The 26,586-nt window shown below is 43.3% G+C and overlaps 1 protein-coding gene across 1 annotated transcript; it reads left to right on the top strand.

Annotated features, from left to right (window-relative positions):
* Positions 1-19,559: 19,559 nt before the first annotated feature.
* On the top strand, positions 19,560-26,086 carry LOC120998127. Its single transcript, XM_040428658.1, has 14 exons — positions 19,560-19,914; positions 22,043-22,309; positions 22,394-22,702; positions 22,788-23,237; positions 23,329-23,533; positions 23,620-23,748; positions 23,851-23,984; positions 24,073-24,306; positions 24,391-24,474; positions 24,559-24,693; positions 24,787-24,864; positions 25,043-25,120; positions 25,232-25,488; positions 25,602-26,086. The coding sequence occupies exons 1-13, from the start codon at positions 19,895-19,897 to the stop codon at positions 25,272-25,274; spliced, it is 2,166 nt and encodes a 721-aa protein (XP_040284592.1). The 5' UTR covers positions 19,560-19,894; the 3' UTR covers positions 25,275-25,488; positions 25,602-26,086.
* Positions 26,087-26,586: the final 500 nt, after the last annotated feature.

The following is a 26,586-nucleotide window of genomic DNA, read 5'->3' as shown; positions in this document are numbered from 1 at the left end:
ATAAATCCTTTATTGAATAAATAACATACAGTACAGACCAAAAGTTTGGACACACCTTCTCATTCAAAGAGTTTTCTTTATTTTCATGACTATGAAAATTGTAGATTCACACTGAAGGCATCAAAACTATGAATTAACTCATGTGGAATTATATACATAAGAAACAAGTGTGAAACAACTGAAAATATGTCATATTCTAGGTTCTTCAAAGTAGCCACCTTTTGCTTTGATTACTGCTTTGCACACTCTTGGCATTCTCTTGATGAGCTTCAAGAGGTAGTCCCCTGAAATGGTTTTCACTTCACAGGTGTGCCCTGTCAGGTTTAATAAGTGGGATTTCTTGCCTTATAAATGGGGTTGGGACCATCAGTTGCGTTGAGGAGAAGTCAGGTGGATACACAGCTGATAGTCCTACTGAATAGACTGTTAGAATTTGTATTATGGCAAGAAAAAAGCAGCTAAGTAAAGAAAAACGAGTGGCCATCATTACTTTAAGAAATGAAGGTCAGTCAATCAGCCGAAAAATTGGGAAAACTTTGAAAGTAAGGGCTATTTGACCACGAAGGAGAGTGATGGGGTGCTGCGCCAGATGACCTGGCCTCCACAGTCACCGGACCTGAACCCGATCGAGATGGTTTGGGGTGAGCTGGACCGCAGAGTGAAGGCAAAAGGGCCAACAAGTGCTAAGCATCTCTGGGAACTCCTTCAAGACTGTTGGAAGACCATTTCAGGGGACTACCTCTTGAAGCTTATCAAGAGAATGCCAAGAGTGTGCAAAGCAGTAATCAAAGCAAAAGGTGGCTACTTTGAAGAACCTAGAATATGACATATTTTCAGTTGTTTCACACTTGTTTGTTATGTTTCACCCTTGTTTGTCTTTCACAAGTTACTGTACACCAGGCTCATCTCTATATTTCATTTTAATTTAATTAGTAAAACCATCTTGTTGGCTGGCACAAAATTGCCAGAGGAAGCAAAAATGTGTTAGGCAGGATATTATTACCTAGAACTCTTGATGTGTGAGGAGCAGGTGCCAACTCTTGGAAATATGTCCGGAACACATTCTTTCCAATCCACTTACAGAATTACAGAATCCACTCAGATTTAATTGTAAATGTTTATGAATACCTGCCTTTTCTTGAGGAAATGAATGTGAATAATGTTGTGATCTTCCTCCAACTGGTTGCTATAAACAAATGGGGCCCTATCTTCACCATTATAGCCCTCCATTTTAGTCAATTACTTTAAGTACAGATTCAATTAAGTCTGTTGGGACCACAAAATGAATAAACTGCCCTAAGTTAATTGATAAGAATAATGTAAAAATGTTTCCACGATGGGCTCATTACATATTCCTGCTGACTAAGGCACTGATGAGTCAAAAGGAGTACTAATTGTAAAACGTGGTTGAGACTTTTGCTCTAAAGCCCATTTAGTTGTATTCCCATCACAAAACACCACCAGAGTCAACTAGCCACCTATTGAAATTCTCACCAAACATAGGTTTACAATTTAAGTTTCAATTTTACCATTGCCTTATAGACTAAAAGAAGGCCTAAATCCTGGTTAGACACATCATCTTCCCTCTCCTGGTGTCCCAACATTGTCATCCTGCTGCTACCCCCAATACTGTGCCTTCTATGCTCCTCAATGCCCAAAAACACAATTCTGAAAAATTAATAGTGCCATACATATAGTTCTCCCCATAGTAATAGTGCTCCCAGACTTCACTCAATAGTAACACCAAACAACGAGAATGAACTGAGATTAGACGGGTATATCATCAAAAATAAATCCTTTATTGAATAAATAACATACAGTACAGACCAAAAGTTTGGACACACCTTCTCATTCAAAGAGTTTTCTTTATTTTCATGACTATGAAAATTGTAGATTCACACTGAAGGCATCAAAACTATGAATTAACACATGTGGAATTATATACATAAGAAACAAGTGTGAAACAACTGAAAATATGTAATATTCTAGGTTCTTCAAAGTAGCCACCTTTTGCTTTGATTACTGCTTTGCACACTCTTGGCATTCTCTTGATGAGCTTCAAGAGGTAGTCCCCTGAAATGGTTTTCACTTCACAGGTGTGCCCTGTCAGGTTTAATAAGTGGGATTTCTTGCCTTATAAATGGGGTTGGGACCATCAGTTGCGTTGAGGAGAAGTCAGGTGGATACACAGCTGATAGTCCTACTGAATAGACTGTTAGAATTTGTATTATGGCAAGAAAAAAGCAGCTAAGTAAAGAAAAACGAGTGGCCATCATTACTTTAAGAAATGAAGGTCAGTCAATCAGCCGAAAAATTGGGAAAACTTTGAAAGTAAGGGCTATTTGACCATGAAGGAAAGTGATGGGGTGCTGCGCCAGATGACCTGGCCTCCACAGTCACTGGACCTGAACCCAATCGAGATGGTTTGGGGTGAGCTGGACCGCAGAGTGAAGGCAAAAGGGCCAACTGTCACGGAACCATGAACCAGACGTACAACAAGAGATAAGAGTAAATAAGAAGGCTTTATTGAAAATAAAGCTGTAAAGCAAAAGTCCAAAACGGATGGTGAAACCGAGCAGAGTCTTTGCGAAGCCAGAGGTCAGGAACCAGAGGGGTAGTCAGACGAAGCCAGGATCAGGAACCAGCAGGGTAGTCAGACGAAGCCAGGATCAGGAACCAGCAGGGTAGTCAGACGAAGCCAGGATCAGGAACCAGAAGGGTAGTCAGACGAAGCCAGGATCAGGAACCAGAAGCAGCAGCAGTCTTAGAAGCATGTGAACACAAGAGGACCAAGCAAGGAACTGAAGCCACAAACCTCCTATATATATGAGCTAGGCATCCAGCTCCTCCCAGTGGGAAGGAGGAGCCGCAGGGTGGAAGGCTACAAGAAACCCAGAAACCAAGATGGCCGCCAGCACATGTCAAACGAAGGAGAACAGCAAGAAGGTAAGACCATGACAGTACCTCCCCCTCAAGGGCCCCTCCTCCGCGGAGCACAAAACGGTTTCTGAGGGAAGCGTGCGTGGAAGGCTCGGAGCAAGGCAGGAGCATGGACATCTGCGGAGGGAACCCAGGAACGCTCCTCTGGACCATAACCACGCCAATGGACCAAAAACTGCAACCGACCGCGGACCAGGCGTGAGTCCAGGATATTGCTCACCTCATATTCCTCACGATTGCCCACTTGGACCGGACGAGGCCGAGGAACCGAGGAAGTGAAACGATTACACACCAGTGGCTTCAACAGGGAGACATGAAACACGTTGGAGATCCGCATGCCAGGAGGAAGCGCAAGGGCATAGGCTACCGGGTTTACCCTGCGAAGCACTCGGAAGGGACCAACAAAGCGAGGCGCCAGCTTGGGAGTGGGCACTCGAAGGTTGAGGTTGCGGGTGGACAACCATACACGGTCTCCGACCTGGTAGGAAGGAGCAGGCGCTCGTCTGCGATCAGCCTGGAGTCTCTGGCGCTGCGCAGAGACCTCAAGGGACTTCTGGATCTGTACCCAAGAAGCACGTAGGACGGAAAGGTGATCCTCCACAGCCGGAATATCCTGGGGAGAGAATACCTCCGGTAACACGGCAGGTTGGAACCCATAATTGGCCATGAAGGGAGACGTCCCAGAGGAAGAGTTCACCGCCGTGTTCCTGGCAAACTCAGCCCAAGGCAGGAGGTCAACCCAATTGTCTTGGTGATCGGAGACATAGCAACGAAGGAATTGCTCCAAGGCCTGATTGGATCGTTCTGCGGCCCCATTGGACTGAGGGTGGTAGGCCGAGGAGAAGGAGAGATGAATCCCCAACTGGGAGCAAAAGGCGCGCCAGAACCTGGACACAAACTGACTCCCCCGATCCGACACAATCTCCTTGGGCAAACCGTGCAACCGGAAGACCTCCCTGGCAAAAATCGTGGCCAACTCTTGTGCAGAGGGTAACTTCTTGAGAGGAACACAGTGGCACATTTTGGAAAACCGATCCACAATCATGAGAATGACCGTATGGCCTCGGGATGCAGGGAGGTCCACAATGAATTCCATCCCCAGGTGTGACCATGGGCGCTCCCCGGTGGCTATGGGTTGCAGAAGGCCCAACGGAAGGTGCCGAGGGGACTTACTCTGGGCACAAACGGAGCATGCCGCTACATATGCGGCGATGTCGGAACGTAGGGAAGGCCACCAGAACAGACGTGAAACAGCCCAGGACAGCTGATTCTTTCCAGGATGCCCCGCGGTCTTGGAGTTATGGTAGGTTCGCAACAACCGAGTGCGCAACTCCTCAGGCACAAAACATCTGCCGTTGGGTCTCCCAGAGGGAGCACCAGATTGAGCCGCCAAAATCTGCTCACCCAGGGGAGAGGTCAGGCTGGTGCGAATGGCGGCCAGGATCTGATTCGGAGGTATGACCGAAGTCGGAATCGACTCCTCCCTGGACAGCTCGGAGTACTGCCGTGATAAGGCATCCGCCCTGATGTTCTTGGAACCGGGTAGGTAGGAGACCACGTAATTAAAACGTGACAAGAACAGAGCCTATCTGGCCTGACGTGGTGTCAATCTCTTGGCCTCAGAAAGGTAGGTCAGATTCTTATGGTCCGTCAGGATGAGAACCGGAACCACCGAACCCTCGAGCAAGTGCCTCCATTCTTTAAGGGCCTGCACGATGGCCAATAACTCCCTGTCACCAATCTGATAGTTGCACTCCGCGGAAGACAGTTTCCGGGAGTAAAACCCACAAGGAAGCAGAGGACCCTCTGGTGTTCTACGCTGAGACAGAAGGGCGCCTACTCCCGTCTCAGACGCGTCCACCTCGAGGACAAAGGGCAACCCAGGGTTGGGATGCGACAGAATCGGAGCCGACACAAAGGCGGACTTTAGGGCCTCAAAAGCTCGGATGGCCTCGAGCGGCCAGACCTGGGAATTACTGCCCTTCCTGGTCAGATCCGTGAGAGGCTTGGCCAGCATGGAAAAGTCCCTGATGAACTTCCGATAATAATTGACGAAGCCCAAAAAGCGCTGCAGGGAACGAAGACCACTGGGCTGGGGCCACTGTAAGACAGCCGAAACCTTCTCAGGATCCATGGAGAACCCCTCAGCGGAAATGATGTAACCTAAGAAGGTTACCTGGGATCGGTGAAATTCGCATTTCTCAAGCTTACCGAACAGCTTGTTCTCTCGTAACCGTTGCAACACTCGTCTGACATCCAGAATGTGGGCCTCCATGGATTCAGAATATACCAAGATGTCATCCAAATAGACCACCACACACTGCTGCAACAGGTCACGGAAAACATCGTTGATGAATTCCTGAAAGACTGCGGGCGCATTGCACAACCCAAAGGGCATAACCAAGGATTCATAATGACCGGTCCTGGTGTTAAACGCGGTCTTCCACTCATCGCCCGCCTTGATCCTTACCAGGTCATATGCCACCCTCAGGTCGAGTTTGGTAAAGACCGTGGCCCCTTTAAGGCGATCGAACAGCTCGGAAATCAAGGGTATCGGGTAAGCGTTCTTGATCGTGATGCGATTGAGACCCCTGTAATCGATGCAAGGCCTCAACTGACCGCCCTTCTTTTTCACAAAGAAAAATCCAGCCCCTGCCGGGGACGAAGATTTGCGAATGTGTCCGCGTGAAAGCGCCTCCCTCACGTACTCCTCCATGGCCTCATTCTCCGCTACCGACAGTGGATAGACTTTGCCACGAGGAGGAACGGCACCAGATTGTAACTCTATGGCACAATCGTATGGGCGGTGCGGAGGTAGGGCAACCGCGCGCACCTTATCGAATACATCCCGGTACTCCTCGTATTCAGGAGGCAACAGAGAGTCCGAGGAAGTACACAGCAACTTGACAGACCCATGGATGCAACTAGCCCCACACTGCGGTGACCACGAGAGGATCTCGACCGATCTCCAATCGAAAGTCGGATTATGCTTCTGGAGCCAGGGGTACCCCAAGACCACCGAGTAGTGTGGAGACGAAATAACCTGGAGGCAGACTGACTCTCTGTGAACGGCACCAATGGCTATCCCCACTGGAAGGGTCTCATGAGTCACGCGTGGCGGCAGAAGGGGTCTGCCGTCTATCGCCTCAAGAGCCAGTGGGGAACCTCGAGCCTGCAGAGGAATGGAATTGGCGGCAGCGAACACACTATCAATGAACAAACCACCAGCACCAGAGTCCACCAACGCCTGGGTCGTCACCGAGCCCCCGACCCAGGAGAGGACAACAGTGATCAGTGGTTTGTCAACACGGGAAACCGGGGACGAGGAGACTCCACCCAAGATCTGCCCCCGACAGGATCTCAGGTACGAGCGTTCTCCCGGACGGTTCGGACATGCCAACCGAAAATGCCCACCGAGACCACAGTACATGCATCGGCCCTCGCGTCTCCGGAGTGCCCTCTCCCCCTCGGACAGGCGAGCAAACCCCAGCTGCATGGGTTCACCCCCAGACAAGTCATCCCCAGGAGGCGTGGGAGGAGAGGGAGGCACGGGTGGGACAGCAAACGTAGGCACCAATCTGTTAGAAGACCTCCGCAGGTTCTCCTTAAAGGAAGGTCTCTCCCTGAGTCTGGTGTCAATCAAAATCAGGAAAGAAATAAGAGACTCGAGCTCAACTGGTAGGTCCTTAGCTGCAACCTCATCCTTCAAGGCATCCGAGAGACCATGAGAGAAAGCAGCGACCAGAGCCTCATTATTCCAGCCCACCTCTGCTGCCAGGGTACGAAACTCAATGGCGTATTCAGCTACGGATCGTGAACCCTGTCTGATGGACATAAGGAGCTTCGCAGCAGAGGCAGCACGAGCCGGCACATCGAATACCTTCCGAAGAGAAGCAACAAAACCGGAAAACTCGGCAACCACCGGATTGTTGTTCTCCCATAAAGGGCTGGCCCAGGCCAAGGCCTTGTCCGAGAGCAGCGAGATCAAGAAGCCCACCTTTGATCTCTCAGTAGGAAAGGCATGTGGCAGCAACTCGAAATAAATGCCCACCTGGTTAAGGAAACCTCGGCACTGAGTTGGCTCTCCCCCAAAGCGCCGTGGAAGAGGGGCAGAACCGGTCATACCCCGAAACACCGCAGGCGCAACAACAGGTGTCGGGGTAGACTCTGGCGCAACAACCGGAGCGGCAGTAGGAGCGAGCCCAGGAGCGACAACCGAACCATCGGCAACGGGTGCGAAATGAGCCGTGCGTTCAAGCAGGGTTTGCAACGCCACAGCGAACCGACCCAACAGGTGATCCTGCTGATCAAGTCTGGCAACCAGCGTGGGTAGCGAGGATGGCCCTGTACCGTCAGAAGTCATGGCTTGGTCCTAATGTCACGGAACCATGAACCAGACGTACAACAAGAGATAAGAGAAAATAAGAAGGCTTTATTGAAAATAAAGCTGTAAAGCAAAAGTCCAAAACGGATGGTGAAACCGAGCAGAGTCTTTGCGAAGCCAAAGGTCAGGAACCAGAGGGGTAGTCAGACGAAGCCAGGATCAGGAACCAGCAGGGTAGTCAGACGAAGCCAGGATCAGGAACCAGCAGGGTAGTCAGACGAAGCCAGGATCAGGAACCAGAAGGGTAGTCAGACGAAGCCAGGATCAGGAACCAGAAGCAGCAGCAGTCTTAGAAGCATGTGAACACAAGAGGACCAAGCAAGGAACTGAAGCCACAAACCTCCTATATATATGAGCTAGGCATCCAGCTCCTCCCAGTGGGAAGGAGGAGCCGCAGGGTGGAAGGCTACAAGAAACCCAGAAACCAAGATGGCCGCCAGCACATGTCAAACGAAGGAGAACAGCAAGAAGGTAAGACCATGACACCAACAAGTGCTAAGCATCTCTGGGAACTCCTTCAAGACTGTTGGAAGACCATTTCAGGGGACTACCTCTTGAAGCTCATCAAGAGAATGCCAAGAGTGTGCAAAGCAGTAATCAAAGCAAAAGGTGGCTACTTTGAAGAACCTAGAATATGACATATTTTCAGTTGTTTCACACTTGTTTGTTATGTATATAATTCAACATGTGTTAATTCATAGTTTTGATGCCTTCATAGTCATGAAAATAAAGAAAACTCTTTGAATGAGAAGGTGTGTCCAAACTTTTGGTCTGTACTGTATATAGATGAGAATGTGAGACAACAGATAAAAAATGGCTACATCTGAGGAGGCATATCAGCGCAAGTAAAACATAAAGGGGAGGGATGGAGTACAAGAACGGAGGCAGAGAAAGAGAGTACAATGCCTCACTAAATTCTGCATGTACTTCTGTAACCACAATTACCCAGTATATGGGGGCAAAAAAAAACTAAAAATACTAAGGTGCAAGTGCAAATGCTAAAACACCACATCAATAAATGGTTACAGACTACACCGCAACGTATGGATGTGTAATAGTTCCAATAGATGTATGGGAACATACAACAGCCAAGAGAAAATTAAAGTGCAAGTGCATAGAGAGTCACCACATCAATGATCCAATATCACAATGGAAACTGTTGTGACAACTTAGAACTCCATATACATAAAGATATGGCTCAGGTGCACGGCAACATCCACCTATGGATAACCCAAGTGGGTATAGCTAAGCACCAGAGCCAGTAAACACATCCCCAAAAATCCACAAGAGCATTACATATCTACATACCCATAGTATGGGATATACACCTCAGGAGAGCCACGTAACCCCGACGTGCGTTTCGGCGGATGCCTTCCTCTCAATAGTAATAGTGCCCCCTAAAAATCCAAAAGCATATATCATGCTCCCCAATTAGTACCCCCTTTAGTAGCAATGCTCTCCATATTGTGTCCAATAATAATGCCCCCACAGTACATCCAGTGGTAATATGGCCTTCCTATAAGTGTCCACAGCTGGAACAAGGCCCCTCTATAAGGCGCCCCTTGAGAGCCCCCTGTAGTAATAAGACCAATTTATAAGGCACCCCAAGAGAGCCCACAGCACTAAAAAAGCCCCCTATAATGTCCCTAGTAGTTATAATGCCTCCTGCAGTAGCCCCAGTTTTATAAAGCGCCCCTGTAATGGCCCCTGTAGATATAATACCACCCTGCAATGCCCCCTCTAGTTCTATTGCCCTTTTGTAGTTATAAGCCCTGTATTACAATGCTTTCTTTAGTACCAGTATGTATAATGCCCCTCTGAAGCACCCTTTGTATTATAATGCCCCCTGCATTAAAATGACCCCCTTTAGTGCTCCTGCCTTTTTAATGCCCTCCCGTAATGTCCCCTGTATTATATTGCCCCCTGTAGCGCGTCTGCTTATATTAATGCCCCCTTGTAGTGCCCCTATATTATAATGCCCCTGTAGTGTTGCAACCTGTACTAATCCACCCCCTGTATTGTTCTGACCTGTATTAAACCCCCCCATCCGCTGGAGTGGAGTGCCCACTGTATTATAATGCCTCCTGTAATGCTCAAACCTGTATTAATTCCCACTCTGTTGTGCCCCCTGTATTATGCTCCCTTGTTGTGCTCTGGCCTGTGGACATGGCAGGGAAGATCGCAGTGATGTCATCGCAACCTCCTGCGCTTCCTACTACATCATAGGCTTCACGCCTGTTTGGCCTGCAGCCTATGAGGCTGAACAGGGGGGGGGGGGGGGGTTGCAGGAGCCATAGACTCATGTGGCCCTCCGTAAACTGCTGACTTCTCACAGGAAGGTCGAATGCCACCCTTGAGGCAATTATCTGTGGTTCACAGGCTGCGTGTTTTAAACCCCTGCATTAGATAATGGATGATAGATCGGATAGATAGATAGATTTGATTTGATTTGATTCAACTTTATTGCCATTACACATGTAAAGTACAGGTAACGAAATACAGTTTGCATCTAATCAGAAGTGCAAAGGGCAGCAAGTGCAATAAAAACAAGTTACAGACAGATAAGGATAGTGTAGAAAGTAGGAATAGTTATGTACAGATTATGTACAAATAAGTTAAGTATACGGGTGCTTATATAGAGTATATATAATGATGTACTATGGACAAATATACAGTTGTACTTATGTATACAGATATACAGATGTGCTGATGTATACATATATCCAGATACACAATAAAAGAGTTCCTATCACGTAGCTTGGATACTTGCGCTGCAGGTCCCAAAAGTGAAGTGGGTATATTACACCAGGATACAATGCGATGTTGGTGGAACCCCACTGCTTCATATTCAAATAAAAACTTTATCCTCTAGTGCAATTATCCGCCTGGTCAGACACCAGACATCAATACTCCCGTCATTGATCTAAACCGGACCTCTATGGGTTCCTCTGTAGAGTATCAAAAATCACACAATAGTGAGGTACCTCCGATACAGTTAAAAATTCTGTGGTTTTATTATACTCACAAACATAATTAGATAGCCAGCATATCATAAAATATATTCCGCATATGCTGGCTATCTTGTTATGTTTGTGAGTATAATAAAACCACTGAATTTTTAACTGTATCGGAGGTACCTCACTATTGTGTGATTTTTGATACTCTACAGAGGAACCCATAGAGGATGACTATGAAGCACTGGAGCTTCCGGGTTCATCTATTGAAGCACCTCAGCTCCCGGCTTGATCTTTTTGAAGCACCTGAGCTCCAGAAATGTTTCGTGATGGTAGCTCATGTGATGCAAGTTTGAAACAGTGGGCTTAAATGCATTATATTGTCATTTCTAGGGTTCTATTCTTCATTTTAATGATTATTAATGTTCCCTAGGGCTCAATCATCACAATTATAATTATAGGGGGGGGGGTCCAGTCCAGGGGTCTAAACCCTGTTCTCGGCTTGATCTTTTTGAAGCTCGTGAGATTCTGATATGTCTCTTGATGGCAACTGTTGAGATGCAAGTCTTCAACAGTGGGCTTAAATGCCTTATATTATCATTCCAAGGGCTCTGTTCTTCATTTTAATGATTATTAGTGTTCCCTGGGGCTCAATCATCACAATTCCAATCATAGGGGTGTCCAGGGGTTTAAGCCCTGGGTTCCTGACTTGACTCTCAATGTGGTCAGCCCTGGGGTTTCAAAAACTTGACTTTTTGTTCAGCTATAGTCAGCCCTTAAGCAAAATCTATAGATACTATGGTGACAAGGCCACTGGATGGGTATGGTGACCCCAACTCTCAGTTACCTATGAGGTAGCAGGCATAAAGGTGTATGGATACTATAGGGATTAATAGCACCATTGATATCACCATGCATGCAACCCCACCTATAAACACTAGATGGCAGTGCTGACAGCCTTTTTTTCTTTTCTACAGATAATTGAGTAACCGTGCCGTCAGTGGAAGTGGCTACCCGACTCTCATTACCAGTAACCTCAATGAAATGGTCATCAGTCAGTCAATGTACAAATCAAATGAGTATTCACTCCTAATATGTCCTCTAGCACACATAGAAGAGGATGCAATGCAATAGTGTGTGATTGGAAGCGCGGGGGATTCAGGCTTTACTCTATGTGATTTCTGCCATTGTAGCTCTGTTGCTACAGCCTTTACTTTGGGAACTTGACTCTGCGTGGTCATCTATGTTCAGCCCTATGGATGACATATGGATTAAAAGCACCATGCATGACACCTCATCTATAAACACTAGATGGCACTGCTGACAGCCTCTTTTTCTTTTCTACAGACAATTGAGTAACCGTGCCGTCAGTGGAAGTGGCTACCCGACTCTCATTACCAGTAACCTGAATGAAATGGTCATCAGTCAGTCAATGTACAAATCAAATGAGTATTCACTCCTAATATGTCAGCAGTGCCATCTATAAACACTAGATGGCACTGCTGACAGCCTCTTTTTCTTTTCTACAGACAATTGAGTAACCGTGCCGTCAGTGGAAGTGGCTACCCGACTCTCATTACCAGTAACCTGAATGAAATGGTCATCAGTCAGTCAATGTACAAATCAAATGAGTATTCACTCCTAATATGTCCTCTAGCACACATAGAAGAGGATGCAAAGCAATAGTGTGTGATTTGAAGCGCTGGGGATTCAGGCTTTACTCTAAGTGATTTCTGCCATTGTAGCTCTGTTGCTACAGCCTTTACTTTGGGAACTTGACTCTGCGTGGTCATCTATGTTCAGCCCTATGGATGACATATGGATTAAAAGCACCATGCATGACACCTCATCTATAAACACTAGATGGCACTGCTGACAGCCTCTTTTTCTTTTCTACAGACAATTGAGTAACCGTGCCGTCAGTGGAAGTGGCTACCCGACTCTCATTATCAATAACCTCAATGAAATGGTCATCAGTCAGTCAATGTACAAATCAAATGAGTATTCGATCCTAATATGTCCTCTAGCAGACATAGAAGAGGATGCAATGCAATAGTGTGTGATTTGAAGCCCTGGGGATTCAGGCTTTACTCTATGTGATTTCTGCCATTGTAGCTCTGTTGCTACAGCCTTTACTTTGGGAACTTGACTCTGCGTGGTCATCTATGTTCAGCCCTATGGATGACATATGGATTAAAAGCACCATGCATGACACCTCATCTATAAACACTAGATGGCACTGCTGATAGCCTCTTTTTCTTTTCTACAGACAATTGAGTAACCGTGCCGTCAGTGGAAGTGGCTACCCGACTCTCATTACCAGTAACCTGAATGAAATGGTCATCAGTCAGTCAATGTACAAATCAAATGAGTATTCACTCCTAATATGTCAGCAGTGCCATCTATAAACACTAGATGGCACTGCTGACAGCCTCTTTTTCTTTTCTACAGATAATTGAGTAACCGTGCCGTCAGTGGAAGTGGCTACCCGACTCTCATTACCAGTAACCTGAATGAAATGGTCATCAGTCAGTCAATGTACAAATCAAATGAGTATTCAATCCTAATATGTCCTCTAGCAGACATAGAAGAGGATGCAATGCAATAGTGTGTGATTTGAAGCCCTGGGGATTCAGGCTTTACTCTATGTGATGTCTGCCATTGTAGCTCTGTTGCTACAGCCTTTACTTTGGGAACTTGACTCTGCGTGGTCATCTATGTTCAGCCCTATGGATGACATATGGATTAAAAGCACCATGCATGACACCTCATCTATAAACACTAGATGGCACTGCTGATAGCCTCTTTTTCTTTTCTACAGACAATTGAGTAACCGTGCCGTCAGTGGAAGTGGCTACCCGACTCTCATTACCAGTAACCTCAATGAAATGGTCATCAGTCAGTCAATGTACAAATCAAATGAGTATTCAATCCTAATATGTCCTCTAGCAGACATAGAAGAGGATGCAATGCAATAGTGTGTGATTTGAAGCCCTGGGGATTCAGGCTTTACTCTATGTGATGTCTGCCATTGTAGCTCTGTTGCTACAGCCTTTACTTTGGGAACTTGACTCTGCGTGGTCATCTATGTTCAGCCCTATGGATGACATATGGATTAAAAGCACCATGCATGACACCTCATCTATAAACACTAGATGGCACTGCTGACAGCCTCTTTTTCTTTTCTACAGACAATTGAGTAACCGTGCCGTCAGTGGAAGTGGCTACCCGACTCTCATTACCAGTAACCTGAATGAAATGGTCATCAGTCAGTCAATGTACAAATCAAATGAGTATTCACTCCTAATATGTCAGCAGTGCCATCTATAAACACTAGATGGCAGTGCTGACAGCCTTTTTTTCTTTTCTACAGATAATTGAGTAACCGTGCCGTCAGTGGAAGTGGCTACCCGACTCTCATTACCAGTAACCTCAATGAAATGGTCATCAGTCAGTCAATGTACAAATCAAATGAGTATTCACTCCTAATATGTCCTCTAGCACACATAGAAGAGGATGCAATGCAATAGTGTGTGATTGGAAGCGCGGGGGATTCAGGCTTTACTCTATGTGATTTCTGCCATTGTAGCTCTGTTGCTACAGCCTTTACTTTGGGAACTTGACTCTGCGTGGTCATCTATGTTCAGCCCTATGGATGACATATGGATTAAAAGCACCATGCATGACACCTCATCTATAAACACTAGATGGCACTGCTGACAGCCTCTTTTTCTATGGTCAGCCCTTAAGCAAAATCTATAGATACTATGGTGGCAAGGCCACTGGATGGGTATGGTGACCCCAACTCTCAGTTACCTATGAGGTAGCAGGCATAAAGGTGTATGGATACTATAGGGATTAATAGCACCATTGATATCACCATGCATGCAACCCCACCTATAAACACTAGATGGCAGTGCTGACAGCCTTTTTTTCTTTTCTACAGATAATTGAGTAACCGTGCCGTCAGTGGAAGTGGCTACCCGACTCTCATTACCAGTAACCTCAATGAAATGGTCATCAGTCAGTCAATGTACAAATCAAATGAGTATTCACTCCTAATATGTCCTCTAGCACACATAGAAGAGGATGCAATGCAATAGTGTGTGATTGGAAGCGCGGGGGATTCAGGCTTTACTCTATGTGATTTCTGCCATTGTAGCTCTGTTGCTACAGCCTTTACTTTGGGAACTTGACTCTGCGTGGTCATCTATGTTCAGCCCTATGGATGACATATGGATTAAAAGCACCATGCATGACACCTCATCTATAAACACTAGATGGCACTGCTGACAGCCTCTTTTTCTTTTCTACAGACAATTGAGTAACCGTGCCGTCAGTGGAAGTGGCTACCCGACTCTCATTACCAGTAACCTGAATGAAATGGTCATCAGTCAGTCAATGTACAAATCAAATGAGTATTCACTCCTAATATGTCAGCAGTGCCATCTATAAACACTAGATGGCACTGCTGACAGCCTCTTTTTCTTTTCTACAGACAATTGAGTAACCGTGCCGTCAGTGGAAGTGGCTACCCGACTCTCATTACCAGTAACCTGAATGAAATGGTCATCAGTCAGTCAATGTACAAATCAAATGAGTATTCACTCCTAATATGTCCTCTAGCACACATAGAAGAGGATGCAAAGCAATAGTGTGTGATTTGAAGCGCTGGGGATTCAGGCTTTACTCTATGTGATTTCTGCCATTGTAGCTCTGTTGCTACAGCCTTTACTTTGGGAACTTGACTCTGCGTGGTCATCTATGTTCAGCCCTATGGATGACATATGGATTAAAAGCACCATGCATGACACCTCATCTATAAACACTAGATGGCACTGCTGACAGCCTCTTTTTCTTTTCTACAGACAATTGAGTAACCGTGCCGTCAGTGGAAGTGGCTACCCGACTCTCATTACCAGTAACCTCAATGAAATGGTCATCAGTCAGTCAATGTACAAATCAAATGAGTATTCAATCCTAATATGTCCTCTAGCAGACATAGAAGAGGATGCAATGCAATAGTGTGTGATTTGAAGCCCTGGGGATTCAGGCTTTACTCTATGTGATTTCTGCCATTGTAGCTCTGTTGCTACAGCCTTTACTTTGGGAACTTGACTCTGCGTGGTCATCTATGTTCAGCCCTATGGATGACATATGGATTAAAAGCACCATGCATGACACCTCATCTATAAACACTAGATGGCACTGCTGATAGCCTCTTTTTCTTTTCTACAGACAATTGAGTAACCGTGCCGTCAGTGGAAGTGGCTACCCGACTCTCATTACCAGTAACCTGAATGAAATGGTCATCAGTCAGTCAATGTACAAATCAAATGAGTATTCACTCCTAATATGTCAGCAGTGCCATCTATAAACACTAGATGGCACTGCTGACAGCCTCTTTTTCTTTTCTACAGATAATTGAGTAACCGTGCCGTCAGTGGAAGTGGCTACCCGACTCTCATTACCAGTAACCTGAATGAAATGGTCATCAGTCAGTCAATGTACAAATCAAATGAGTATTCAATCCTAATATGTCCTCTAGCAGACATAGAAGAGGATGCAATGCAATAGTGTGTGATTTGAAGCCCTGGGGATTCAGGCTTTACTCTATGTGATGTCTGCCATTGTAGCTCTGTTGCTACAGCCTTTACTTTGGGAACTTGACTCTGCGTGGTCATCTATGTTCAGCCCTATGGATGACATATGGATTAAAAGCACCATGCATGACACCTCATCTATAAACACTAGATGGCACTGCTGATAGCCTCTTTTTCTTTTCTACAGACAATTGAGTAACCGTGCCGTCAGTGGAAGTGGCTACCCGACTCTCATTACCAGTAACCTCAATGAAATGGTCATCAGTCAGTCAATGTACAAATCAAATGAGTATTCAATCCTAATATGTCCTCTAGCAGACATAGAAGAGGATGCAATGCAATAGTGTGTGATTTGAAGCCCTGGGGATTCAGGCTTTACTCTATGTGATGTCTGCCATTGTAGCTCTGTTGCTACAGCCTTTACTTTGGGAACTTGACTCTGCGTGGTCATCTATGTTCAGCCCTATGGATGACATATGGATTAAAAGCACCATGCATGACACCTCATCTATAAACACTAGATGGCACTGCTGACAGCCTCTTTTTCTTTTCTACAGACAATTGAGTAACCGTGCCGTCAGTGGAAGTGGCTACCCGACTCTCATTACCAGTAACCTGAATGAAATGGTCATCAGTCAGTCAATGTACAAATCAAATGAGTATTCACTCCTAATATGTCAGCAGTGCCATCTATAAACACTAGATGGCACTGCTGACAGCCTCTTTTTCTTTTCTACAGATAATTGAGTAACCGTGCCGTCAGTGGAAGTGGCTACCCGACTCTCATTACCAGTAACCTGAATGAAATGGTCATCAGTCAGTCAATGTACAAATCAAATGAGTATTCAATCCTAATATGTCCTCTAGCAGACATAGAAGAGGATGCAATGCAATAGTGTGTGATTTGAAGCCCTGGGGATTCAGGCTTTACTCTATGTGATGTCTGCCATTGTAGCTCTGTTGCTACTGCCTTTACTTTGGGAACTTGACTCTGCGTGGTCATCTATGTTCAGCCCTATGGATGACATATGGATTAAAAGCACAATGCATGACACCTCATCTATAAACACTAGATGGCACTGCTGATAGCCTCTTTTTCTTTTCTACAGACAATTGAGTAACCGTGCCATCAGTGGAAGTGGCTACCCGACTCTCATTACCAGTAACCTGAATGAAATGGTCATCAGTCAGTCAATGTACAAATCAAATGAGTATTCACTCCTAATATGTCAGCAGTGCCATCTATAAACACTAGATGGCACTGCTGACAGCCTCTTTTTCTTTTCTACAGACAATTGAGTAACCGTGCCGTCAGTGGAAGTGGCTACCCGACTCTCATTACCAGTAACCTGAATGAAATGGTCATCAGTCAGTCAATGTACAAATCAAATGAGTATTCACTCCTAATATGTCAGCAGTGCCATCTATAAACACTAGATGGCACTGCTGACAGCCTCTTTTTCTTTTCTACAGACAATTGAGTAACCGTGCCGTCAGTGGAAGTGGCTACCCGACTCTCATTACCAGTAACCTGAATGAAATGGTCATCAGTCAGTCAATGTACAAATCAAATGAGTATTCACTCCTAATATGTCCTCTAGCACACATAGAAGAGGATGCAATGCAATAGTGTGTGATTTGAAGCCCTGGGGATTCAGGCTTTACTCTATGTGATTTCTGACATTCTAGCTGTGTGTGGTCATCTATGTTCAGCCCTATGGATGACATATGGATTAAAAGCACCATGCATGACACCTCATCTATAAACACTAGATGGCACTGCTGACAGCCTTTTTTTCTTTTCTACAGATAATTGAGTAACCGTGCCGTCAGTGGAAGTGGCTACCCGACTCTCATTACCAGTAACCTCAATGAAATGGTGATCAGTCAGTCAATGTACAAATCAAATGAGTATTCACTCCTAATATAGAAGAGGATGCAATGCAATAAATTAATATATAAAGAATTAAGTAAACTTTATTCCTTCAGTGAAAAAAAACGCTCAAAATCAGAATGGTCTTCTGGGGCTTTATCTGCTGACCTCATTCTCCCATCACCCACAATATGGAATCAGGTTGTTAAGTTTAAAACCATGCCCCTTTAATCAAGTTCTTTAATTAGAATCTTTACGCATTGATATCTATCTAAGACTCACCCATTGTTATAGACTGTGGGCCAGATTTATCATGACTCTGACGGCTCACTCCACTTTCACATATGGCTAAAATAAGTTTTAGCCAAGTCAGATTTATGATCGGCCCTTTAAGACTGTAATAAATGTGGTTTGACGGTAGCAGTTTATCCGTCAGTAAGCAGCTTTACAAAAGTCGCACATCTTTACGAAAATGTCGCACGTTTTTATGAAAAAGTCGCATGTTCTATTAAAAAGTCTCATAAGATAAGCATGGTCCTCACTGGAGTGAAATTGCCACTTTTTTGCGACTTTTTAAATAATCCCAATAGTAAATCTGTCTAGAAATTCATTTACATAAGAAAACACGCCCAATTTCAGAAAACTGGCGAGCATAGTGCAGAGCAGAAAAAAGTCGCAAAACCTAAAATATTGCGTCAGTGAGGACTATTAGGGCTCATGCACACGACCGTGTGCCGCCCGCATCAAGGACCCATTCACTTCAATGGGTCCAGGATCCAGGATATGAGTGCTACAGAGTGCTTCCATAGTGCTTCTGGCTGTGCCTCCACACTGCAAAAAACTTTAGTTTATAGCAAATGAATCATAATAAAATAGAAATTAATATATAAAGAATTAAGTAAACTTTATTCCTTCAGTGAAAAAAAACGCTCAAAATCAGAATGGTCTTCTCATGCTTTATCTGCTGACCTCATTTTACCATCACCCACAATATGGAATCAGGTTGTTAAGTTTAAAACCATGCCCCTTTAATCAAGTTCTCCAATTAGAATGTTTACACACTGATATTTATCTAAGACTCACCCATTGTTATAGACTGTGGGCCAGATTTATCATGACTCTGACGGCTCACTCCACTTTCACATATGGCTAAAGTAAGTTTTAGCCAAGTCAGATTTATGATCGGCCCTTTGAGACTGTAATAAATGTGGTTTGACGGTAGCAGTTTATCCGTCAGTAAGCAGCTTTACAAAAGTCGCACATCTTTATGAAAATGTCGCACGTTTTTATGAAAAAGTCGCATGTTCTATTAAAAAGTCTCATAAGATAAGCATGGTCCTCACTGGAGTGAAATTGCGACTTTTTTGCGACTTTTTAAATAATCCCAATAGTAAATCTGTCTAGAGATTCATTTACATAAGAAAACACGCCCAATTTCAGAAAACTGGCGAGCATAGTGCAGAGCAGAAAAAAGTCGCAAAACGTAAAATATTGCGTCAACAGTACCAGTGAGGACTATTAGGGCTCATGCACACGACCGTGTGCCGCCCGCATCAAGGACCCATTCACTTCAATGGGTCCAGGATCCGGGATATGAGTGCTACAGAGTGCTTCCATAGTGCTTCTGGCTGTGCCTCCGCACTGCAAAAAACTTTAGTTTATAGCAAATGAATCATAATAAAATAGAAATTAATATATAAAGAATTAAGTGAACTTTATTCCTTCAGTGAAAAAAAACGCTCAAAATCAGAATGGTCTTCTGATGCTTTATCTGCTGACCTCATTCTTCCATCACCCACAATATGGAATCAGGTTACGTTTAAAACCATGCCCCTTTAATCAAGTTGTCCAATTAGAATCTTTCCACACTGATATTTATCTAAGACTCACCCATTGTTATATAGACTGTGTGTCCAGGGTGCTCCCAGACAGTTTTTTGAACTTGCTGAAAAGGGAGCTCTCTAAACCTGTCTATGCTTTTTGGATAATTTTCCAACTTTTGCTATTTTCTTTTTGTGATTTACTTCATTTATAGATTTTGATTTTTTATATTCTTACATTTTGTCTATTGACAACTATTTCTGCAGTTTATTGTTTCGTTTCCAAAAGGGGAAATCTTTAGGATATTCAAGGAATAATCATGGAGTCTGTATCCAAAACGTAAGTACATGTATTTGTTATTAGTATGCATTTTAAAATAGACTAAAGTTGTATGTAAAATATGTGTTTTTGCTTTGATTCAAATTTTGAGGGCTAATGTTTTGTTTGATGATCTATACCAGTGGTGGGCAAACTTTTTGGTCAACTGAGCCAAGCTAGCTATTTGCGGTCCGCAGCACAGGCACGGCGCCCTTACATTCCTGGGCATGAGCCCAGAGTGTTTTTACATACTTTTATATGTACTTTCTTTTATTTGGATCTTGATTATTATTTCATTTTATCTTTATCATTTTTTACTTTTATTAAACTTGTGAGCACCGTGGGGATCTAAGCTCCTGGCAGAGTGTTGGGGCGGCATATTCTGAGCTCTATGTGTATATAATTGTAGCAATGGTCTATTGAGACCTGAAATCCCTATAGGGGTCCCTAACAAATGTTAAAATTTTTGTCTTTATTATTTAATGGACAAAACACACTATAAAGAAAAAACAATTCACTTTAAAATTATCAGTGTAACAGTGTACACGCGGGGTTGTGTGATTACAATTGCAAGGTGAGATAACATACACAGTATATTTGATGGGATCCCTTGATAGGGTATATCCCCCCCCCCCTAAATGTATGGGATGGTATTACCACTGGCAGTTACTAGTTCAAAATACTGACAGTGGATCAACTGCAGGGGCACTGGTGAGTATGTCTCTCCTGCCAATGTTCACTGCTATCTGGTCCCTAGATCAGGGTTACCAAGCAGCTAGCATAATTGCTGGTCCCCTATATTGGGTGGCTGTTTCTCTCAGCCGCAGGGCTAACACAATGTCACCAGTCTCCCTAGCCACTGTTTGACTCCTTTCTTGCACTGATTTCAAACTGCGCTCCTTCCTCTATTGCTGTGTCATAGAGGCATCAATTTCACTGTGGTCAAATTCCTATGCTGTCACACTCTCCTTATCTACTCGGCTGATTGCCGCCGCATGCTAGTAACAATTCCCTTACGCTGTACACTGCAGTGCCCCTGTAGTTGATCCACTGTCAGTATTTTGAACTAGTAACTGCCAGTGGTAATACCATCCCATACCTTTAGGGGGGAGGAGATATACCCTATCAAGGGATCCCATCAAATATACTGTGTATGTTATCTCACCTTGCAATTGTAATCACACAACCCCGCGTGTACACTGTTACACTGATAATTTTAAAGTGAATTGTTTTTTCTTTATAGTGTGTTTTGTCCATTAAATAATAAAGACAAAAATTTTAACATTTGTTAGGGACCCCTATATGGATTTCAGGTCTCAATAGACCATTGCTACAATTATATAAATATCCCGAGGGTCTCTAAAAGGGACTTTGATTAAACTATGTGTATATAAGCTCCTGTCAGTTCAGTTTGTGGAGGAAGGAGTTTTTTCCATTTCACAGTATGGGATATATAATTTACATCTTAATAGTACTGGTGTTTTTGCATGTGGCAATGCTCATGTTATTATCATGAAGTTGTATTATTCTAGCATGACACCTTCTAACAAAAAACTAGGAATTATCATATCTTAAAGGTGGCAAAATTTCACACTTATTCAGGGAGCGGTTTCTGTTCACACCTACCCCTCCCTATTGCAGTGGTGGGCCAAAAATACCAACCTTATTCCATCAGTGAAAACAAAAACAGAATTTATCTTGTGGGTCACCAAAACTTTAGTTTATTGCAATTAAATCATAATAAAATAGAAATTAATATATAAAAAAATTAAGTAAACTTTATTCCTTCAGTGAATAAAATCACTCATAATCTGAATGGTCTTCTGGGGCTTTATCTGCTGACCTCATTCTCCCCTCACCCCCAATATGGAACCAAGTTGCTAAGTTTAAAACATGCCCCTTTAATCAAGTTGTCCAATTAGAATATTTACACATTGATCTTTATCTAAGACATACACACATTGTTAAATAACTTGCTGTAAAAGCTGCTCTCTAAACCATTTATAGATCTTTTTGTGATTTATGTTTTGATTCCTATTGTGAGGGCTATTTTTTTTCTAAGGTCCTGGGGCAGGGGTTCCACAGGAATTAATGTGCAAAAAAAATAAAAAATTAATAAAAATAAACTATTTTTTTTGTCTTTAAACAGCAAAAACAGAACTCCACAGACATGCCCTGTCTGCTATAGACCACACAAGATTCTCTCAACACATCTGAAAAGAAAGTGTATGAGACTGAGCACAGATGAAGCCAGGAAAGCGGCATTAGAATCGGCCAAGAAGACCCTGGTCAATATAGCATCGAAGGGCACTACCATTTCTTACGATGAGATCATGTCTCTAGGATCTCTGGAAAAAGTTGTACCTTTTCTAGAGGACAGAGGCTTTATAATATCAGACAAGCCGGCTTCAAACAGGTATGTGCTACCTCATTGCCTATCGTCTCATGTGTGAGTCCATCCCAGTACCCAAATTCATATTTTATATTTTATATATTATAGGAATGTCAGACAAGAGATAACACCTACCTCTGTGTCTGCTGCCACCTCCACATTGCAAGCAGTGGCCTCTCAAGTACAGCCACTTCACACGGAAGACGACGAGGACACATTCCAACCTCAAGAAGATTTGGAGGTCGCACATGGCAATGTGGAGCCTGAAGAAGAAATTGAGGATGTGCCAGCCGAGACCGAGGACCAAGATATAGAAGAGAGAGACAGCATTCCAGAAGAAGACCACGAGGAAGGACAAGAAAGAAGACAAGATGAAGAAATTGAGGAAATTGATAACCTCGATAGTGAGACACAGAGGTCAGTGTTTTGCGACAGCCTATGTCTTCTCAGTATTGGTAAAATGTCTTTAGTCTAACTATTGCATTTTCCTTCTGAATTATAGAATCCTACAGACAAAATGGACAGTGAATACAAGAAAGAAGATGATGGCTGAAGGGTTGTACCAACGTCATTCATTAGACAACCCAATGCTGAAGGGCTTTGCCTCCTATCTGAAGGACACTTTGAAGGTCAATAATTATAAACAGGAGGTTGAAGATGTTGCAAGGTTCCTTTTTTACATGAACCCAAAGACCGTAAACCTACAGTTCGTGAAGGATGTGGAAAAGGCCAACGCCTTCTTTACCAAGCTGAGGGATTTGAATCTTGCAAACCAGACCATCTTCAACTACCTGAAACATGTCCGGAGGTTTATGACCTATCAGCTAAGATCCACCAACCTCTTTACCAAACATCCAAATTTGTATAAGTCCTGCGAATTCTTTCACAAGGTGACCGATGACATACAAAAGAGGTTGTCAAAGGGCATTTCTAGAGAGGTTGTCAGCAAACGGTGAGCTATTCTCTCTCTCTCTCTGTACATATATACATACAGTAATATATGCTTATTTTATATAGTAATATCATATGTATCTTATTTTTAGGTACCAGGCATTGACAACCACTTCAAAGACACCCCAGGAATGTCGCAGGCTTCTAGATGTGGCAAAACCATCATTCTCACAGTGTTTCAAGGATGTCCAAGGTAGAAACACTGATCGAGAAACATATCTAGAAATTCTTTATTATTTGGAGGCCCTGCTTATATTGAAACATCTACAACGACCAGGGGTAGTGCAAAATATGACCGTGAGTAACTTTTTCATCCTCTTTCTTTATTCTTATTGTTGGTTTGCTTTTGTGTCCATTAAACTTTTCTAACTCTTGGCTCTTAGGTTTCTGAGTGGAAAGAACGAATCTCCCACACATATAATGGGGAAGATCTTGCTATAGTCGGTGTTAAGTTACACAAGACAGCTTCACAACAAGTGGCTACTTTTGTACTAAACAAGGAGGAAGAAATGGTAAGCTTTCTCTAAGGTTATAGGTTAACATAATATTGAAATAAGGCATTTTAATAATTTCTCATGCCTTTTTTTTATAAACCCCCTCCCCCCCCCCCACAGTGGTTTAAAGTCTACTTTGAAAAAGCTAGACCAAAGTTGCTACAGAAAGACTCTCCAAAGGATACATTCTTCATATCGACCTCTGGAAAAGAGATTTATAACGTTTCCAATGACATCATGCGGTACCACAAGAAGTAAGATTAAAAAAAAATCACTTATCATTTTCAAAGTGTAAATATAGTGTAATATCTTATGTGTTTACCATTTTCTTTTTAATCCTAGATTCAAACTTCCCAACATCTCTAGCCAGCTTGTCAGGAGGGTTTGTGAAACTTGGACCATTCCTCATTATTCAGACTCCGAAAAGAATATGTTTTCAAAATATCTGGCACATACCAACCTCACGGCCGAACGAAGCTATAGGGAGAAGACGCTAACGGATATTTGCCATGGCTACCAACTAGTAATACAAGCAGGGCAAGTGACGAGTGATGAGCCACAAGCCAGCACCTCAAGGTACTTGATTGTTGAAGTAAAAACAATTATTGCTCTGCAACCTTGATTACTAAGTAATTTGCATTTTATCTGTTTCCTATGCAGACATCTGGATCCAGAAGAACATCGAGAAAGCCAGGATGATCACAGTGAGCAAGACGAGGACATCACTTCCCAGAACACCTCAAGGTACTTGATTGTGGGAGTAAAAACAATTCTTGCTTTGCAATATTGATTGCTAAGCCCTTTGTGTTTTATATGTTTCCTATAAAGAAATCGGGATTCTGAAGATCGTCAGGCAAGCCAGGATGAAGACTCTACTTCAAAGGATGAGAACAGCAACGAAGACGAGGACATCACTTCCCAGGACACAATCAGTGACGAGGATGATACTGGCTGGACTTCAAGGTGAATAGACTGTCCAAATAATATCATTGTGTTTGCTAATGAGTGAATGCTTTCCATGATTGTATATTAACGTTCATTTATGTTTTATTGCAGAGCACCAACTCCCTCAGTGCCAGCGATGTCAACAAGGTCCTGTGGGAAAAGTCAGACAGCACCAGCAAGCTCTAGCAGGTAACTAAACCACACATTGATTTATTTTATTTATAATCACAAATTTTCCACTGAATGTTCTGATATCAGGTTATAAAAGACTGAATTGACTGTCCAAATAATATCTTTTTTTTTTTTTTGCTAATTAGTGGATGCTTTCTATCATTGCATATTAATGTTCATTTATGTTTTATTGCAGAGAAAAGACTCCCTCATTGCCAGCGCTCTCAACAAGGTCCCATGGGCAGAGGCAGACAGCACCAACAAGATCTAGCCGGTAACTATACCAAACATTGATTGATTTCATTTAGTGGATAATCACAAATCTTCCAGTGAATGTCCTGATATCAGGTTATAATGTTGGACTTTCTTCTTTCTTTTTCCTCAGAAGGACTAAATATTGCCGGAGAAGTACTCGACTTCGAAGATAACGACCTTCTATAGTCCAGCCAAGGGCTATATTTTACGCACTGTTTTATAAAAATACCAACAGTGTTTTGATGTTGTTTATGTTTTTTAGGTTTATGCTTTCTATGATTGCATATTAATGTTCATTTATGTTTTATTGCAGAGCAAAAACACCCTCATTGTCAGCGATGTGAACGAGGTCCGGGAGGCAGAGGCAGACAGCATCAGCAAGCTCTAGTATATACCAGACATTGATTGATTTTATTAGGTGCATAATCATAAATCTTCAAGTGGATGTTCTGATATCAGGTTGTAACGTTGGACTTTCTTCTTTCTTTCTTTTTCCTCAGAAGGACTGAAGATTGCGGGAGAAGTACTCAACTTTGAAGATGATAAGCTTCCATAGTCCAACCATGGACTATAATTTACGCGCTACGTTGTATACAAACGCACACTGTTTTACTGTAATATATGGACTACTTCCTATCCTGGGAACCCATCTGTTTAGGAAGTGCATGAAGCGCATAGCAGCGATGATGAGAGATCAAGACAACCCTGACAGAGGCCAAAATAAAGTTGGTCAATGATGTATCATGGTGCTTGCTATGAGGATCGCTGAGCTGTTATGAGACAAAAATGCAAGGAAAATATGATTGGGTTCCTAAGGAAAGACAGATTATTCATCTCTATCTATATTCATTTATTAGGTTACTATAGGTTACTGATGGGGTTTGATGAATAAATACAATTTCATTATTTTTGGCAATATGATAATGGGGTTTGTTGGGGGTTTGAGATAATGGTGTTTGTTTAATAAATGCACTTTCATAATTTTTTGGTGTCTTGGATAATGAGGATTGATCAATAAATATATTCTTTTTTATTAAACACTTTGTGTCTGGAAGTTTGTTAGGGCACATTTAGGATAATGGGTTTAGGTATATGGAGGGTCACTTTATGGAAATCTCGTAGCTCTATATCTCCTCTATTAACCCTGATAATATGAGCTTCCTAACCCCAAAGTTGGCTGCTGCACAGGACATCAATGGGGGGTCACTTTATGGAAATCTCTTCCCTGAAAATGTAAATCCTAGGCCTACTAAATAACCCCGAATTTGACCTGCTTCCATTCCTCAAAGGAAGAACCCACAGACAAGCTTCAGTGCTCATCCTGTACCCCCATATATCCTCTCTTAACCCTGAAAATATGAGCTTCCTAACCCCAAAGAAGGCTGCTGGACAGGACATCAATGGGGGGTCACTTTATGGAAATCTCTTTCCTAAAAAGGTAAATCCTAGGCCTACTAAATAACCCCAAATTTGACCTACTTCCAT

This window comes from Bufo bufo, chromosome 4, assembly GCF_905171765.1.
Source record: "Bufo bufo chromosome 4, aBufBuf1.1, whole genome shotgun sequence".
Taxonomy (NCBI): domain Eukaryota; kingdom Metazoa; phylum Chordata; class Amphibia; order Anura; family Bufonidae; genus Bufo; species Bufo bufo.
Note: the sequence above shows the minus strand (reverse complement) of the source record. Positions and strands in the feature narration are given on the sequence as shown.